Source organism: Anabas testudineus, chromosome 9, assembly GCF_900324465.2.
Source record: "Anabas testudineus chromosome 9, fAnaTes1.2, whole genome shotgun sequence".
Taxonomy (NCBI): Eukaryota; Metazoa; Chordata; class Actinopteri; order Anabantiformes; family Anabantidae; genus Anabas; species Anabas testudineus.
The window spans coordinates 11,461,517-11,480,411 of NC_046618.1; the positions used below are offsets into that span (position 1 = coordinate 11,461,517).

The 18,895-nt window shown below is 44.4% G+C and overlaps 1 protein-coding gene across 1 annotated transcript in view; it reads left to right on the forward strand.

Moving 5' to 3' along the window:
• Nucleotides 1-16,770, forward strand: part of setbp1 (SET binding protein 1) — a 32,908-nt gene extending 16,138 nt beyond the window's left edge. The window contains exons 3-7 of the mRNA XM_026344312.1: nt 4,038-4,453; nt 4,660-6,591; nt 6,725-6,932; nt 7,033-8,083; nt 11,896-16,770. Of these exons, the coding sequence (XP_026200097.1) occupies nt 4,038-4,453; nt 4,660-6,591; nt 6,725-6,932; nt 7,033-8,083; nt 11,896-12,401 (4,113 nt within the window). The 3' untranslated portion in view covers nt 12,402-16,770. The remainder of the gene's footprint in view (nt 1-4,037; nt 4,454-4,659; nt 6,592-6,724; nt 6,933-7,032; nt 8,084-11,895) is intronic.
• Nucleotides 16,771-18,895: the final 2,125 nt, after the last annotated feature.

The following is an 18,895-nucleotide window of genomic DNA, read 5'->3' on the forward strand; positions in this document are numbered from 1 at the left end:
TCTTTTCTCCACCATCGCTTTTCCCTGGTTTTCTCTGCGCTCACCCCCCCTCATTCCTCCCTCCCTCCCTCTCCTTCTACCCTGTTTTAAGTGCTGTGGACACAAAGCCGTGTTAGTATTCATGGTGTTTGTTTGCAGTGGTGCTGTGTGTGTGTGTGTGTGTGTGTGTGTGTGTGTGTGTGTGTGTTTGTATGCGCAGAGCTGTCAGAAACACAGATCACAGAGAAGCACTGCTCTGAATGAAGCTGGAGAGAAGCGGGCCTTGGGGGGGGGAGAGGAGGTGGTGGTAGTTCCCACAGGGGGAGAATGGTCAGCTCCAGAAAAGAAAAAATAAGAAGAAAAGGGAGGGATGAGATGAGGCCGTGTGGGAGGGGGGGGCAGTGCACAAGGCCAGAGGGGCAGAGGCAGACAGTGGGAGGCAGGAGAGAGCGTGTGTGTGTGACAAGCAGATAGTGGGAAAAAGAGAGGATCATATCAATCATAAGGTTTTGGAGGGAAGTAGTTGTAAACGGGTCTAGGCACTTCTATTCTTGTTCTTCTGCTGTCCTGTTCTTCCCTCAATCTCTACTGCTCTCATTCTTTCAGTAACCCCCCCCCCTTCACATTTCTCCCTCTCTCTCTCCCTATGTCTTTCTGTGCCTCTGTCTCTTTTTCTCTTTGTGTGTCTGTCTGGACAGCTGCCCAGTTCCATACACAGGGAAAAATGAAACACTCTAACCACCGGGCGTGCAGCCAAATAAAAGGCTGCGAAAAACTATTTGAAGGGCAGCGTGTTTGTGTGTCTGTGTGTGTGTGTGTGTGTGTGTGTGTGTGTGTGTGTGTGTGTGTGTGTGTGTGTGTGTGTGTGTGTGTGCGTGCATGGAACTTGTGTATATGTTTGCTGGTGTATATGTGTGCTGGGTTGTGAGATTTGGGTGTGCCTGTTTAGGGTGTTCTTTCCCTGTATAATGGTGCAGCCAGAGTGTTGAGTTTGTGTGTCTGTGTGTGTGTGTGTGTGTGTGTGTGTCTGTGTGTCTGTGTGAGAGAGAGAGAGAGGTTCAGTTTATTCAACAGGCTACACGAGAGGAAAGGACAGGAGGGGCAGGCACATACCTCCCCTCACATCAAACTGAAGAAAAGGAGAGTGCACTATTTTACATTCAAATCTAGATTCACAACAACCTGCTGAGTGTGACTGTTGCATTCAGGCTGATACATATATTTGTCATATGCTGACTCATTTCCAAAGTGCCTCTCAGTTGGATGATTGCAGCACTTAGTCACATATTATCCATGACCTCCTCAGCTGCACTCTGACCTTATCTGATGGTTACATCACCAGTGGAAAAAAGAAAAAGTGCAGGTACATATCTGCCTGCGTTCAGGTGTTGAAGGGACTTTGTGTGACCAATCCATGCTGTTACAGTTCTGACTCAGAGGGAGACATCCTAGAAATTGTTGTTGGTTAGCTCTGGAGTGCAACCCTTAACCTGTAAACGCAGCCCAAAGAGCACTGGGGGAGGGACCGTCAGACATACTAAGCATGCTTTGGGCCTGTTTTGTGTTTCTTATCTATATTTAATCAGAAGGGACAGTGAGGTTGTAGCCTCGCAGCTCGCAGCTCTTGTGCTTGTGAATTGCTCCAGGGTCAAAGTCCATGCTAGTGCTGTTTTCCTGACCGCTGCCCCCTGCTGCAGGCCAGCAGTAGCACAGGGACATGACAGCTCCTGTTCACACAGCAGGGCATTTTATGTGCAACTGAGAAATATCAGACTCAATTTGAATAACACTCTAGCACTGTGCAGATGCTGACAGTACAGTATGAGTATACAGTTTTACAGTACGCACTGGGGCAACAGGGCCTCCAGTGAAATTGATGAGGAAAATGATAATAAAGCAAAACATCAAATACAGGAAAGCACACAATACATATGAAAATTTAAAGTACTAATATGAAAAATGATGTAGTCAACTAAATGATTATGGTTTGCCTTGTCTTGAAAAGGCAAGGATGAGTTCTGTTCACACAGTGGTAATCACAACAACCGTAAGAGTACCGCGATCTATTTGACCACTATTTTTATTTGCTTGCTTGAATATCAGACAGTGTGTTTTTTATTTTTTTTCCTGGAAATGCTTCATAGGGTGCAAGAGGCATAGAGGAGGGAAGAGCGAGGAGAGGGTGGTAGAAGGGAGGAAACTAAGAACAAAAAGCTGAACTGGTGCCAATAGCCAAACCTCAACCAGAAAGGGGGGTTAGCTCCTTGTATTCGTTTTCTTCTCTTTTGCTCCACTATCTGTAGTAAGGAAAGAGGTCCTTGGCTCTTCTCTTTAGTATCTCTCGGTGGTTGCTTTGTGGTTGTCGGATAGGATGCATTCTATGTGTCTGTGTGTGTGTGCGTGTGGATGGATATCTGTCTCACTCTAACCACCTCCATCGCCCTGTCTGTCTCTTCTGCTGTGCCCCCCTTTAACCTGAAACAGCAGGTATTCTAGGACAGGTTAAATGAGAAAGCAAGTATGTATCAGGTGTCTGCCATCTTATCCCTCTGCAGACTCACAACGTGTCTTCTCTAGTGTCACCAGGCACACACATGGACACACACCTGCACTTTATACATTTCAGAACCGAAATGATACCATAGCACTGTGTTCAGGAGATACATGCAAATGAGGGTGTGAGTCCATGTATAAGCGCATGCTTTTTCTAGCATTGTTAATTATTTACGCTGCCCAGTGCTTGCGCAGTATGTGTATTCCTTCACATATTCAGAGTTGTGTGGCGCATTCTTGCATGTTTTTCATGTGTCAGTGTTTGCAGCTTGCGTTTGGCACAGCACCCTGTGTGGAAGTACAAGACAAGTGTCATTGTCAGACTGCTGATTTCTAGCAGCAGAAAGAAAAAGAAGAAATAGGCTGAGGAGTGGAGATTAAAAGGCAAAACAGGACATTCCCTTAAATATGTGCCCTGTCATAATTATTGCGTGTCCATATTCATAGAGCAGAAGCTAATCATCAGACAACCTTCTGAAACTGGTTATGTGACTGAGTTCATCCAGTACAGTGAAGTACGAAGGGAAGCTTTCATAAAACCCTTAAAACATGTATATCTACTGTATGCATCTATGAGCCTGTGCGTGTGCGCTTGCACCTTTGTGTGTACATGCTGCGAGGCAGGCCTGTGGTTAGGTTACATCTTCCTGCAGCGCGGCAGAACAGTGTCTTGTTGCGTCATACTGAGTCTGTTAATAACAGGCTAAACCACAAAGGCCATCCGCTGCTCTATTTCTCAGCTTGCAGAGGTACAGTGATGCAGCAGTGATGTATTAAGCAGGGTTATGTTGTCTAATACTGTAAATCAAGCTTATGAATTTTCTGTTTTACACAGACAGTTGTAAAAAGGGGATTTGTGGCTGTCCACTGGAAAAATGTAGATAAACTCTGCCATGATTTCAGGATATATGTTGTACAGACAGTTTTAAAGTTGACAGCGAGACAGTTTATTTTTCATTTTATGACAATTACAGTTGTGAACAGTACGGGAGAGTTATCCACAAAATAAACATAAAATACAGTAAATAATCTGGAGTCTGGGGCAGTCAGGGACACAGGAGTGCTACACTAGGCTACTGTGTTCTGTGTGCAGTCAGACACCACCAACTCCCCGACATCCCCCCAGCTCTCACAGCATGCAGCTTCCTTGCCACAGGAATTTAATTGCTCTGTAAACAAGTCTTTTGTTTTGTTGCACACTGTTTGCTCATGCACACAAGATGTATTAAAAGCTTCAGTCCTGCCGTGAAAAGAGAAGAATGCCGTATCAGAGCACAACAAATCACTGATTTGATACGGGCTGATACACGAAACTATATGCAGAACTGAAAGCTTTATCTTTGTGAAGACAGGCTGATGTTATGAAGACAGGAAATAGCATAGTCAGAATTCTATCATTGCATTATCATTATTATATCGTTTGCCTATTCCCGCAGCTATATAAAGCTGTCTTGTGATTACAGTTTGTGTGTAGTAACCAGTCTTTGTTTCTCTTTCTTCTCCAGACATATGAGCGCCAGTTCAGAATGCCTGAGCAGAGAGAGGGAGGCCTGCTACAACTACTCGAGGATCACACCCCGCCCAAACACCAGCTTCGCAGCCCTCTCCTTCCTGCACACACACTATCACACACACAGCAAACGCAGCACAACCTCACACAACAATTCCAACACACTCATGCACACCAACACCAAATCAGTTCAGACTGGATCACATCTACAGCACCTTCTGCGGCCAATCCCGCCGATTGTGAGCCAGCCAGAGAACTGGCAGCAGTCAGTAGGAGCTCTTTGCTTGATCCAACCCAACCTTTCTCACGAACAGTGACACGAAGCCCCTCACCTCAGAGATCCCTGACTCCAGACCTGCAGTTGCCAGTGGTTACAGATGCCAGCATTCTCAACCTGACCTCTCTCAGCAGGTATGGTTCATTTGCTTGTGTGGTTATTTTTTAAATTGCATAATACATTGCAAAACACTGTATTGAAGGACATTTTATTGTAAAATATATCAGAGTGAATCTGTAATGCTTACTAATGAGCTTTTATTCTTTTATTGTGTTGCTGATTGTATAGCATTGGTGAAATTCCTCATCATCGTTTCTCTGTATTCTTGTATCCTCTCCAGGGGAAGGGGATTGCAAGAGGTCAGTGAACAGCTCTTTGGGAACATCAAGAGGAAGTATGGCAGGAAGGACTCCCAGAGGGCTTTCTGTCATCCCCATGGTGCTGATACACCTTGGGGAAGACAGTCCGAGAAAGGACTGGAGAGTCCAACTAATTCCGAGGAGAGGCAGAAGTTCAGGCAAGAGGAAAAAGTTGAGCGGTTCCATGACGAAAGAGAGGAAAAGAGAAAAGAGGAAAGAGAGAGAACAATTGCTGGGAGGAGAGGAGATGAAGAAGACAGAGGGTTGCCCATGCTGACAGAGGAAGGGAAAGGAAGAAAGAGGCGGAGGAGGCCTTCTTTGGATGAGCCCTTTTCTATAGAGGAGCAATCACAGCAACGGCAGGACTCTGACACTACAGAGAAACACCACCCTTGGCCCCCAGAACCCAAAGTAGCACATAAAATGGAGACTCACAAAAACGACTCTCGACTCACAAGTCAGGCTGATGTCAGTGCAGAGAGGATGGAAAAAGCAGAGAAGCCAGATAAAGGCGATAAAAGAGAAAAAGGAGAGAGGGTGGACAGAACGGACAGAGAGACTGTTCTAAATGGACCAGACCCAGAGTCAGGTTTGATTGCAAACAGAATGAAAAAGAACCCAGTGGGTCGTCCGAAAATGATCCCAGACACTCTTAAACACAAAGAGCCTACTCACAATCCTATCAATAAACCCAATCTTAACACAAACCCAAGGCTTCCTAGCCCAAATCCTAGCCCCAGTCCCAGGGGAAGCATCAGTCCTAGCCCCAGCCCAAAACCCAGGACCAACATCAGCCCTAGTCCCAGTCCTAGACCCCGGTTAGCTTTGAGTCCGAGCCCCAACCACAGTACCAGCTCGATAGCCACTTCTAGACCAACGAAGGCCAAGGATAGGTGGTCCTATCTGAAAGCTAAAAGCCATGCTAGCCTCACGTCACCACAGAGAGACAACCGGGTTAGCCCCTCCACCCTGACTGATCCACCCTCGGCATTCCCCATCACCCCCTCCAGCCCCCTCTACACGAACACTGACAGCCTGACCGTCCACACACCCATCAAGAGGAAACGAGGACGCCCCAAGAAACAGCCACTCCTAACAGTGGAGACCATCCATGAGGGCACTTCCACCTCCCCTCCAAGCCCACTGGCACAGGAAATCTCTGCAGGTCTAAGTCGCAGGAGGAAGACACATAACACATTAGTGCAAATGGCCTCCACGAGCACCAGTGTCAGCTCTAATAATTTGAAACTAAAACGTGGCAGGGGCAGTTCCAGGCCAGTGAATAAGATGAAGCTGGGGAAAATGCAGAGCATCCTCAATGAGATCCTTTCAGGTTCTACTCAGAATGGCGCTCTGGCTCTGAAGTCATCTTCTGCCCCTATTACATCAGCTATGAGTGCCATGGCATCCACCATTGAAGCTCGGCTAGGAAAGCAGATAAATGTCAGCAAGAGAGGAACGATCTATATTGGTAAGAAGAGAGGGCGAAAACCCAGAGCAGAAAGCCAAGGCTCCAACCTTCCCAAAACCACTAGAGACAAGCCGCCTCTGTCCATATCCAGTCTCTATGAGAGCCCTGTAGTGCCTTCCACCACCTTGTCTCCCAGCTCCAGTGCTCCATCCATAAGAGTCAGCCATTCTGAGGCCACTATGCCCAGTTTGCAACCTATCTCAGCCCTGCCCTCCAAGCCACCGGGCAGAAGCTTCCTCTCTGGGGGTTGGAAGCTGTCTCCTCCACGCCTGCTGGCTAACTCACCTTCCCACCTGTCTGAAGGAGCATCAGTGAAGGAGGTGACGCTATCCCCCATCAGTGAGTCCCACAGTGAGGAGACTATTCCCAGTGACAGTGGGATTGGGACTGACAACAACAGCACGTCGGATCAAACAGAGAAGGGCCCTGCCTCTCGACGCAGGTGCAGTAGACATCTATGTTACACCTTTACTTTTTTAAACCTTGATTTAAAGTTTTATTTGCTTCATATTTCGTTCTTAAACATATTCATAACCATGGTTGTTTTAATATGATTTTATGTTGTTTTCATACAGGTACTCATTTGATCTATGTGGGTTTGATGCTGCAGAGGCAGCAGCTGTGGAGGCATCCAACAGGGGCAGCAGAACACACTGTGAACGGCAAGTAACTGCTGTTGACAACTTTCTGTCACAGCAGGAAAAGAAGCAAAAACATCATCGTAAGAAGAGAAAGTGCCTACAGAGCCGGGATCATCTTCATTTTCTCTCTGAACTGGAGGAGGTTAGGAACACTGTGTAATTTTTGACCAGGTACTGTAATGTTTAAGTGCGTAGTACATGGTGTATTTCCTAACTGTTTCCCTTTTTCAACCTCCCCGCAGGTCGTGTTAAAGCTCCAGCAGCTACGGGTGTCTCACAGGCGTTACACCTGCTACCCCCAGCACCCATATCCCTCCATCTTCCGACTCAACTTCCACCATTACTACCCTGTTACCTATGACTCATACCCCTGTGACTCCAGCTCATACCTCCACAGGAGCGCCGATCTGAAGGCTAAGAGGAGACGCGGCCGTCCAGCCAAAGCCAGCGAGTCAATCACATCGAAGCTGCCTTTTGTTCAAGGATATGGCTATCCGCTGGCAGGGGGAAATTACTATGCAGCACCCTATGCGATGCCTTATGCACCTCCTCTAAGTCTGGGCTACTTTCCCCCTGCTCCCCCATTTTACCTGCCCCACCACTCACTAGGACCTGCACCTCCATCTCCCTTCATGAGGCCTGCTGTCCCCCCTCCCAAGGCTTTCCACTCCAGCGGACACTCTAAACTCCAGCCAGGGACAAAGCTTCGCACTGCTAGTGGGCCACTCCAAGGGCCCTCCAGTAGAGGAGAGGGCTTGGGATCCCTGAGCAGCAGCAGTGCAGGTGGTCTTGCAGGGGTTCGCCTACATAAGAGGAAGCACAAGCACAAACATAAGCACAAGGATGAACCCCTCCTTTCACCCCGAGACCGGCAGGAACTGGGCGGTCTCTTTAGTGGAGCGAAGACCAATGCACGTCTTAGCATGCTGAGTGACAGGAGGGACTTGGCCAGTCAGGGCTCTTCAAAGCATCTGGAGAAGCAGAGGGGCAGCATGGGATCCAGCTTAGGGATGTTTGAGCCGGACCAGCTGTCCACACACTCTCTTGCGGACAGCCAGTTCCACTCCCATCAGACCGGGCAGCCAATAAACAGCTTCATGAGCGGCTACAGTAACCAATCGCAGCGGTCAGATTCAGCGTCAGGCCTCTTTTCGGGGTCACGGGAGGACGATTGTGGTGGGAGGAGCAGGAAGATGAGGCTCAATGTGTTTGGAGATCAGGGCTTAATGTCATTCCAAACTGCCAGGCAGGAGCCAGGACAGATGAACGAGTGCTCCAGTCCCTCCTTAACTGGTAAGAACCTTTTACAATAGAACTACCGGATCCTGTTTCAAACTACACTGTGTATTTACAAATCAGTGCACTTCCCTTCAGCTATGATTGAAAACCATAACAGCAGGAATGGTTTTTTGTGTGTGTGTTTTTTTTCTTACAGTGATGGTATGGTTAGAATGCTTTTCTTACTTTGATGATGTGTTGGAGGTTTGAGGTTTGACCAAACTGCAATAACTGCCTGTTACTTGTTTCGAATCACTTATGGCTAGACTACCTCACATTAAAAGCAGCTTTCCACGGGTACACCATACCTGTAGAAAGTGTTACGGGATGAAGCATCAGCAATACATATTGAGCTGACATTAACAGCCTTATTATTACATAACTGGTAGAAAATGTAAAATAGTGAAACTCCTCTAAGAGAAAAGAAGGGATGCTAGTGAAATAATGAAACCAAACTACGTCTGTCACACTGACGCCTGGACATGGATAGTGTTTCAGAAAAGTTCTTTCTTGTCATCTGCTTGACCACTTTAGCCAGTGACCATTATGTTGACATAGATTGCATAATAGTGGCTATGTGGACATTTAGTACTTGGGGAACAATGGAAATAAATACTATCCAGTAAAACACAAGATGCTACATTGTGGCCAGTGTGTCCGACGTCAGAGCACTGGAAAATTGGCGTACATGGCGTTACAAGCCAGTTACACATAATAATAATGTATACTTGTGGAATGTTAACATAGCTGAACTGGTAGCATGTTTGTAAAAATAATCACTGTCCAATATATTATATATTATATACTATTTGGTTTCTCAGTGATAGCAGGAATGTTATTTGATCACATATTGTTATCGAGGCTTTCCCCATTTTAAACGTAGGTGGCAGCATATTCATCAAGGTGGTTCCTATTTATAAACATGCTGTGTACAGAATTATTAGGACTAAAAGCAGACAAAGAGTAGCTCCAAATTCGAACTGCTAAACTAATGTGTGTTTTTGCTACATTTTGTATTGTGCTGTCTTTGAGCACATCTGGCTGAGGATAGCAAGAACGTAATGCATGGATGGAGACAACTATAATTCACCAATCTCTCTTTCCTCCCCTGCCTCCCTCCTTTCCTTCTCTCCTGCCAATGCCTTTGCCAGAGATATATTATTCACACTGTGTGATTTATTTTCTACAGACACGCCGTAAAAGGCCCTTGCCTGTGTTAAAAGAGATGGCTGGCAGCCAGGGGTTTAATGACTGGGGTCTAGTCCAGTGGCGGGAGGAGAAGCCAGGGACTCAGTTAGAATACACCCCCCACCCCAGGGGATCCAGGACGGATGATTCATATACACACTATCCACCCACCCTACACACAACCTACCACCCCTTTCACGTTATCCCTCCAGTGTTGCTATACCTCTTCAGCTTTCCATGTCTTTCCCTTTTCACCTTGTGCTTCTTCAGCAGTTTCACCTTGCTTTCTTCCTTCGACTCTCTCCCACATCCATACAAAGTCTTGTTCCTTCGCCTCTTCCTCCCCCTCCCCCTTATATCTCTCTTTCCTTCTGCCCTTTCTCTTTCTGTTTTTCCCCTCGTCTCCCTTCCCCCTCCACCCCCCATTACCCTCTCTTTTCCCCATTCTCTGTGCCCCTCCTCTAGCATGACTTACTGCTTCACTTCACAGCTTTACCCCAATTAAAACACGTGCATGTGCATACGCATGCTTGCTGCACAGCCATACATGTATACATGCACATGCAGGCCTAGGCCCACTCTGGTACACATTATGTACTATCGGAGCATGTAACAAAGGTCGTAAACCCTTCCTTAACAGAGCTAATTTATAGTGATTTGCACAATATTATTTTCTTTTAATGCATGTGTTTGTCTTGAGGAATCAGCAGGTCTCACTGCAGCTGACAGTAATCGCTCACATGCATCATTTGCATAAAAGCAGGTCTTTTTCTACTGAATTAACAAGCATGATTTTCTTTGGGCCTCATGCTTCTTTGCACGCACTTCCATGCAGAGAAACACTCTCACTAAATAATATACATCCAGGATCAGTTTACTTTGACTGAAACCTGGTCTCGGTCACTGCAGGGGAAGTAGAGAGAAGTGAGCATGGCTCTCTGAGTAGTAGTGACTTCCTATTCTACAAAGAAACAGGTCCTCAGTGCTGTATGGCCTCTCACACTGCTGAAGGTCACCAGTTTTATGTTCCATGTATACAGCTCATAAATTTCTGCTACTTTGTAGTGTGTGTGTGTGTGTGTGTGTGTGTGTGTGTGTGTGTGTGTGTGTGTGTGTGTGTGTGTGCGCGCACTTGTATGAGGCTCATAAACTACTTCTACTCAGTGCTTTCTGCATTAGACTAATTTCACTCACTGCTCTGAATTCTAGAGAAACAATAGTGTGAGGTGTTTCTCTGAGTTTGGGGGTCATTCAAGCAGCCTCTGTTTAGCTTCCCTATCTTTCCTAGTTCATTAGCAGCATGGGGACACTAAAACATTTCATTTTACCTGTAACTTTCCTATTTACCATTTTTTAAAGACTTGATCACAGTATCACATACGGTATATTTGACGTCTGCTTGTTGCAGCACTTTATTGAAACAATGTGAAACTCTAAATCTGAGTAACATCAAACACTGACGTATTCAGCCCAAATGTGACACGTTATATAATAAAAAGACGTATTCCCAGTGCATTTGTACATTTTTACATATTTCCCTGTGATCCAGCCTGCCATATTTTGCGTATAAAAAATATGTTCTGTTTTGGTCTAATGCAGTCATCGTGTGTTAGAGCACTGCAGAAACCTGCTACACTGTATCAGCAGGATCCTGGAAGAAAAGAAGAAACGAGATGGTTAAGGATAGGGAATCCAGGAATAGGAGTAAACGCTCAAGAAAAAAAAGAGACCAAGCATGTTGTCTGCGCACTGCTTGGGGACTGGTGGCTGATTGTGCTTTTCCTCCATTTTGGCTGTGGCTCAGTCTGAGCCCTGGGAACAGTGCCCAGACAGAGCGGAGGGGGGAGCAAAGAAATGGGACAGAGATGGGAAACAAAAAGAATGACAGACACGGACCAAGACCGGGAAACGTTTTTTGAAATAGAGAAGGAAATGAAATGGTGCAGTGTTACGAGTTTAATTGAAAATTAGAGAGTAGCATATTGCCGCCTGTGAAGAGAAGAGTGGAAAAGAGAATGAGAGTGATGGGGAAAGGGGGAAAGAGAAAGGATAGAACAGCATGTAAAGGGCATACTGCCCAGTTTACCAGTGGAAGGAAACAATATGGTTCCAGTTTCTTCTGCTCAGCCATTCTGAACTGCTGAATTCATTATTTGTGCATGTTTGGCTTGTGTGTATTTGCATGTGTGTTTTTGCATTTGTGTCTGTGTGTGTGTTTGGCTTTTTGGCAGCTTGTGCTCCAGATGCACAGGGTTGTTATTGTGTAGCGACATATTAAATGGTTGAAGGAGACATTTCTGTGGGTTTCCTGCTAGCAGAATGGGATCTCCTCCTCTCCCCTCTCCTCCCTGCTCTCTAGTAGACAATTACAGGATAGGAGCTGCACTCCTGGCTCAGCTGGGCTTTGAAAGGCTTACATGAATATGTCAAAATTAGCAGGAAGCTCTCGAAGCAAAAAAGACATTCTCTCCATGAGCTAAATTGGCATGATGTCTTTCCTGGCCTTTCCAAGGCTGCTCTTTTTGAGTGTTAATCTAGTATCAACTCCCTTCTCTTTAGACTTCTCTTCAGACCTTGCTCTGTTATTTATTTACCTTGTGATGCCTCACCTCACTCATGCTTACTCTCTGCTTTCCCAGGTGTTCCCAGCAAGCGGAGGTATAAACGTCGTGAGGTGGAGCAGATTCAGAAGGATGTCAGGAGGATGCATTCTTTGAACTTCGAGCATGTGCAGAAGATCCTGCGTGCCAAGCGCCTGCAGCGACAAGCCAAAACAGGAAACAATGTCATCAAAAGACGACCTGGACGGCCCCGAAAACAACCCTTAGAGGAATTAGAGCCGACCAATATGAGGGAGGAAGATCGGGCTGATGATCGGGGTTTGGACATGTTGGCCAGTAGGAGGGGTGATGGAAGGACTCTGGGAATGCCTGTCCTGGAGAGGTGTGATGACCTGCCAGGTAGGCAGAGCCTCAGGCCGAGCTTAACCCCCGAGCCTCTGGAGTTCTCCAATCACGATTCCATCTCAGCAACAATCGAGACTGTTGTGCATGAAGCGCGGTCAGTGCCTCCACTGACCAAAGTTGGGAAACGCAGAGGCAGGGGCCACAGCAGGGATGAATTATGGTCTCCTTCCAGTCAGTAAACCTGCAGGAGAGAACAACTCTGTAAACAAACACAGAGCAGTCGACAGAGTCTGTTTCAAGCCTATCAGATGCAGTGTCCTTAATTTTGGGATTTCTCAATGCACTTTGACTTGTTTCTTCTCTCTGAATTGTGAGGACTACAGTGGGTCAGTGGAGGAGCAGGAGGATGGAACACTTGTGGTACCATCCCTCTGTTTGCTCAGCCCAACCAGATATGATCCTTTTAAGGATTCATTGGACCTTCATTTACAATGGCACTATATGGTACTATTTGATACTGAATCTGATGCTATAAAAGTGTGCGGTACTTATGATAGTGTAGGATATTATGTGATTCTTTATGTATCTGATACAGTGACGTGTATGGTACTTTATGATACTGTATCTGAATGTGGCTGTAGCCATATATTTACCAGCAAGGGGAGGGGGAATGGTTAATATAAAACTGTGCAGCTCTGCTTATTTTTGCCTTTCTGAGGAAGTGTGTCAAAGACATGTCAGATGATACAGCAGTAATTAATCCACATTATCCTATGACTTATCCCTGTTTTTACTCTCACCTCCATCTGTACCTTCCTTGTTTTTTGTTCCTCTTTCCGACAAGTAACATCCTGGCAGCTCCTCACCCCTGGTTCCCCTCCCTGCTTGACACTCACCCCAATTCTTTAGCCCTCCCTGGTGCCTGCCATTCAACTCCATCTCCCTTTGCCCTCTCATCTACTCCCAGTCATGTTTTACATCTCCCAATGCTTATGCTCCCTCAGCCTACCCCCTTGTCTCGTTTTTATCTCCCCTCCTGCTCAGGCCCGTCCTGTTCAGTGACATTAAGGCAATATGGTGGATGAGACTGTCCCAAACTGTACATAGAAACAAAGTCCACTGTTGCCTGCCTTGTAAAATGGGACACCAGCTCATAGACATGTACTGGCATACAGTATATCAAATAGAATTGTTGTACCATAGACAATGAAAGTTGTGTATTGTTTTACAACCAAAAACAAGACATGGGTGCGACTCAAAACTAATTTGTTTTCAGACAGAAAGAACCACATGTATTCATTCATAAACTCAATATTGTGTGTATATCCAGGGGGCATTGCATATTGGAGGAATATCAGGTGTGTTTTTTGGTAAACCCTAAAATTGGTTTAATGCACTATGAAAAACCATACATTTCCATCAATCAAATGCAGCACTTACATGCTTGTTCCAGCCTTATGTTTCGGCCTTCGATGGTGTGGATATCCATTCCAGAGAGCATGCATTATTTTAATCAATTTGTATATGCAGGCTGCGCAGCCAAAAGCGTCAAACTGAAGTCCCAGTCTGAATCGTGATTGGACAGTTCAGCAGAAGAGGGCTCACAGTCGGTGTTTTTGAAAAGCTAATCCCAGTCTTTCTACTTAACATGATTTTCAATCCATATCCCTGAAAGTATTTTTGGAAAAGTAAATCCAGTATTTAGATTTAGAAACCAAAGTCTCAGTATTCAGTGTAAGGATGTATTACTTAAAATGATTCAAATCAGAGTTTGACAAACTCTCCACCATGTTGGCACCAATGTAAAGCATCCCTATGTGCACTCTAGGATGTAGCCATCTTGGATTTCTAGTGTCAATATGTCAAGTCTTTGTTAAACTCTGTCTACAGTATCTGTGGCTTTGGGTGGTGGTTGGTACTTTCTCAAATAGGTATTTCAGAATATAAGCAATGGTTCAGTGTTCCTTCTGCAACTTTGTTTCATTTGTTTCAAGTTTCATTTATGGAAATTCAATTTTCTTTGGGTGGGGTGGGATTCTCAGTTGCAGCAGTTCAACGTGTGCCTTATGTTTCTTTCTCTCACCAATTACATTTAACCTGAGAAATATCAAAGAGTGCCCCAGAAATTGATCCAAAATATTCATGATTGTGCATATGACGCATGTGTCTTAGTCATCGTTACCCCGACACTGCCTGTGTCCCTTCACAGCTTCCATAGTCAGCATCCTCTGTCACCAGTTGCCAAGTCATTCTCTCAGCTTCCTCGTAGTTATCTGATTGATATCATCATAACAGAACTAGGCTATTCAAAATATTAATGGTACCAAATTACTGGTAAAATGTTTAGATACACATCATGTTGTGACCTACATGATGGTTTACAGCAGTGGAGGGAATAGAAATGCCCACTGCATTGGATGTATTTCTATATAGCAGTATCGATTATGCTCTGCCCTTGTGTAACCAGTTACTTACAACCTACAACAGGTTATGTACTTGGCAGAGGTGGAACAGAGGAAGTTGACATGGAAAACACATTCTTGTACATTGTTGTTTGCTATGCATCAGGCCATGCCTGGCAATGACCTTAAAAGGTATTTCTGTTCTGGGTCCACCCTTCGACAAAGAGAAATAAGTGGTCTTATTTACTGAATAAAATGAATTAATGTAACAAGAATTGTGAATAATACCAGTAATAATTTGTAATAAGTTGTGCAGAAAGTGACTATCATTTCATGAAAACTATAGTTACTGCAGCTCTATGCAGTACAGCCTTAACCAGATGTAAAACTACAGTATTGAAGTGTTTGTTGTAAATAGTGTTAGTACATCCATCCTGCATGGATACCAGTTGAGCTCAGTTATCCTGGGACTGTCTCCTAAAACCACAGTAGACCTCTATGTGTTACGACTGCTCAAGACCCAAGAAGACAGGCAGAAATGACAACCCTAATCGATTTTCATATTTGACTAAATCTACGGTACATTCACCAACCCTCCAGTCGGCTAAAATGATTTGTCTTATCACACCGTTAAAAGGTATTGGAGGATACAAGCCCCACTGTAGTGTACTCCACCAAAAATAGGAATCCCTGCTGACAGGCAGCTAGTGTGCCTGCAGCCAGTTGGGGTGGGGCAGTGCAGTATCATGAAGAGTAAGCAAGAGGATTGTGTGTGGGGGGAGTTCTCAGAGGAAATAGCCAAAAATACACTCGTCCTGACTTCAGTGTGCTTAACCTTGCTTTGCTAGATGACTTTCGGTGGGTCTGCAGTCTGTTGTGGTGAAGATGGGGTCTTGATTTGTGGTCCATGAGGTGTAGAGACTGTGTTACACGCTTGGCAGCTTACTCCTCCATACTGTGGTCAATCAGCAGTCTCTGATGTAAGAGTTAAAGACCCCAGGTGTTGTCTGTCCTGTCTGTCTCTCCTACCAGCCAATGCTCCGGTGCCTTCTAACACTGACAAGTATTGTCCTAATCCAGAGCTTTCACTCTACACAGAGACTGCAGAGGGGATTTGGCTGTGAATAGGGTTCAAGTTTACTGTTGTTTTATTTAGCAGCCAGTTTGGACCAGTGGAAACAGGAGACCCCAAACACTGATGTAGGCATCTTTTAACCAGTCTTGTCCTAGTTAACATCAGGGGCAGAGCAGCAGTGTTTGATCTTAGATCACTGGTTGGGGAGTGTTTACTGTATTTCACATTCACCTGTTCACTACAGCAACAAGGATAGGATACAATGGCACCTAAATATTGATCACCCCCCATTCCCTATGTAGTATGCTGTGATGAGTGTCCTACAAATGGAGTGAGGGGTCATGTGAGACAGCACCTCATAAATGTACAGTTCTAAGCTATAATGTTGTTCAAAGCTGAAAGTACAGATGAAGCATTGAGAAAACCAATAGATGTACTTCTTTAGAGCACAAAGTGAGCTCTTCTAACAGTGTGGGCATATTTTAGTTTGTATACATAGTGTATTTGAACCTTTTTCTAGAGTGAGTTTCCTTTATTTGCATGCTCAACTTGATTGTATGCATAAATATTTTAGACAAGCCGAAAGTTGAATTTCAATTGAATTTGGAGCAAGACTTGTACATTGTTTGATATGTTTCTTTTTGTAATGAATTTTTTAATTCATGAAGCATTTTTGTACATTGTATGAATATTAAAAACTGCAAATATTTGACATATAGAGTAAATGAGTAAATACTAGATGCGCATGCATATGCATATATCCTTCACAGTATATATGTGTAAATGTACACATATATTTTGTATTTGCATTTGCTGGCATACAGATATATGTCTTAAGCACATATATACATGCAATATATATGTATATCCATGTCCGCTGGCATGCTTATGGTCATGTTTATCTTTCATGATCTTGTAGATTCATTTTGTTTTTTTGTTTTTTGTTTTGTTTTTTGTTTGTTTGTTTGTTTGTTTTTATTTGTTTTTATTTCTCTTTCCTCAGAAAGAAAAGCTCATTCTTTTGCTACCCTTCGGTTGGCTGGCAGCGTTGAGCACTTATTAAGAAGAACTACAGTTGAAGTTGTTCATGTTATCCATTGTGTGAAATAATAAATGACTTTATTGACAGTTGATGTTGGCACTAGTTTTTTTTATTCCTGGGTAAAACTATATTAATTTTATTGCTCTGATCTTCCAAAAACTGCTTAGTTACATGCCAAGAGAAGTGTGATTATGTTATTTTGGAGTGTGTGTGTGTGTGTATACGAGCATTGTGCATGTGAATGTGTGTGGGAACGAGATGACGGGAGGGCTTCCTGCACTGTTGGTGCTGAATGTCAGATGGTCTTAGTGAGTAAGTACTACTCCACAATGTGTGTGCTTGTTGTGGTTAAAAGAGAGGGAATCCTCTCATCAGATTATGCTACAGCCTCACTCAGTCACACTCACATACACATACCTACACACTCTTACGCTCTTACTTGTTCATTAGCCAAGCCTACATCTCTAAATCCTCCTCACACTAGCCCATCAGTGTCAGTTCTAGGTGGGCTGGGCTGCAGGCTGCTCTGTTATTGGACGGAGCTGAGTGGGAAGTGCCCCACTATTGGCTGTTGCCAACTAGTAAAATTCTTCTGTTACCATGGTTGCAGGGTGAGCTGCCCAAATGTGTCTCAGTGTGTCTAGTGGTGCTGATGGAAACGTTGGCACCACCAGTGATGTGCAGAAAAAAATCCCCCCTCTGATGGAAGTCAGGGCTGCACCCAAATCACTCTCTCCTGATGCTTGTAAATGAGCATGCATGTCCCTACTCCACCTCCTGCACACCAGAGAGGACGAGATAGATCATCAGGTTTGTGTGATCACAGTGAAACGGCACAGCGAGTCACGTTCTGCGTTAAAGATGTACTGTTGAGCCAGAGCGACACTTCATAGGAAAACCAGCATAATTTATCCGATGTGCAATGTGTGGATTTTCTCACCACTTTAGCGTCGTGTAGCTTCCACCAAGACAGTGTTATCCATGGCACAAACTCTAGGTGCAACGATTGTACATATGCACACAACCTTATCACTCATAGGATGAAGGCTGGTGATTATGAAACCTCCACCTCTGTGACGGATAACAACAAACAGATAATTTCTTTCTAAAACGAGACCTAGGGCATATAAAGCACATATATGTTGAAATATCTTGAATGTAAATATGTATGTATGTATTATGTATATATTAAGGTACAGTACAATATATTCTGCCTGGTCAGTAGGTGGAGCCCCCATGCTGGACAACAGAATATATTGGACATTTACTGAATTTAGAGAGTCCCAAGGCTGCACTAAAGAGGTGAAAAATCCTTCCAAAACCTGTACAGTGCACAAATATTTCAGTACAACTACAGAAAAAGTAAATATTTGAAGAACCGGATCAGTGTTATGATACAGTATCAAGAGATACATAATGTAATGAAAATACAATAGTGGACGATTGTACTGAGAGAGTGCAGCAGGAGGAGGACAGGGTTTATAAATTGTAGTGCTAAGCTGGGGCCCATAGGTTTTCTGCAAAAAGGAGGATCTTTCCCTCAAATCTCTGTTGTCCAATCGCCTCTGCAAGAAAAGATTTAGGATTGTTGCCTGGTCTCAGTTGTTGTGCTGTATGTAGTGGACACATTTTAAAGATGAACATGTCAGGAGCAAAGAAAATGTTATACAGTCACCTTTTTAATGGCCTCTTCTGAATTTATCAAGGAAGATTAGTTACTGGGTGTGCTGAGTTCTGTTGACACACATAATCTCTGCTTGGATGCTATGATGCGTGTCTGACCTTATAAAGATTAAAAGAATGTTCACACAGACGACATTGCTGCCATATTGACAGCAAAGTGATTGTGAGTGTACAGGTGGCGTGTCTCCTATTACGAATTCTTGCTTCAACAGAATGGTTTGTGTAATGTGCCAATGTGTTACTTTAAAAACTGTTATCTACATTTATAGATATCAGCAATATCATCGGTTCTGTGTCTCCGTCATATCTCCTGTTAAAAGTTTCACCTACATTGCAAAGATGACTGACCAGCCAGCTGATCACTGACATGAGAAAACCATAGCTAGTTAACAGCTGATGGATATTCATGGCGTTTTATGGAAATTAGTCTTCACTTATACACTTCCTTCAAACAACTTGTGGGGGTCAGAGGTGTGCTGGAGCCAGTTCCAACTGACCCTGGATGAGATTCAGTGGACAACTTGGACACAT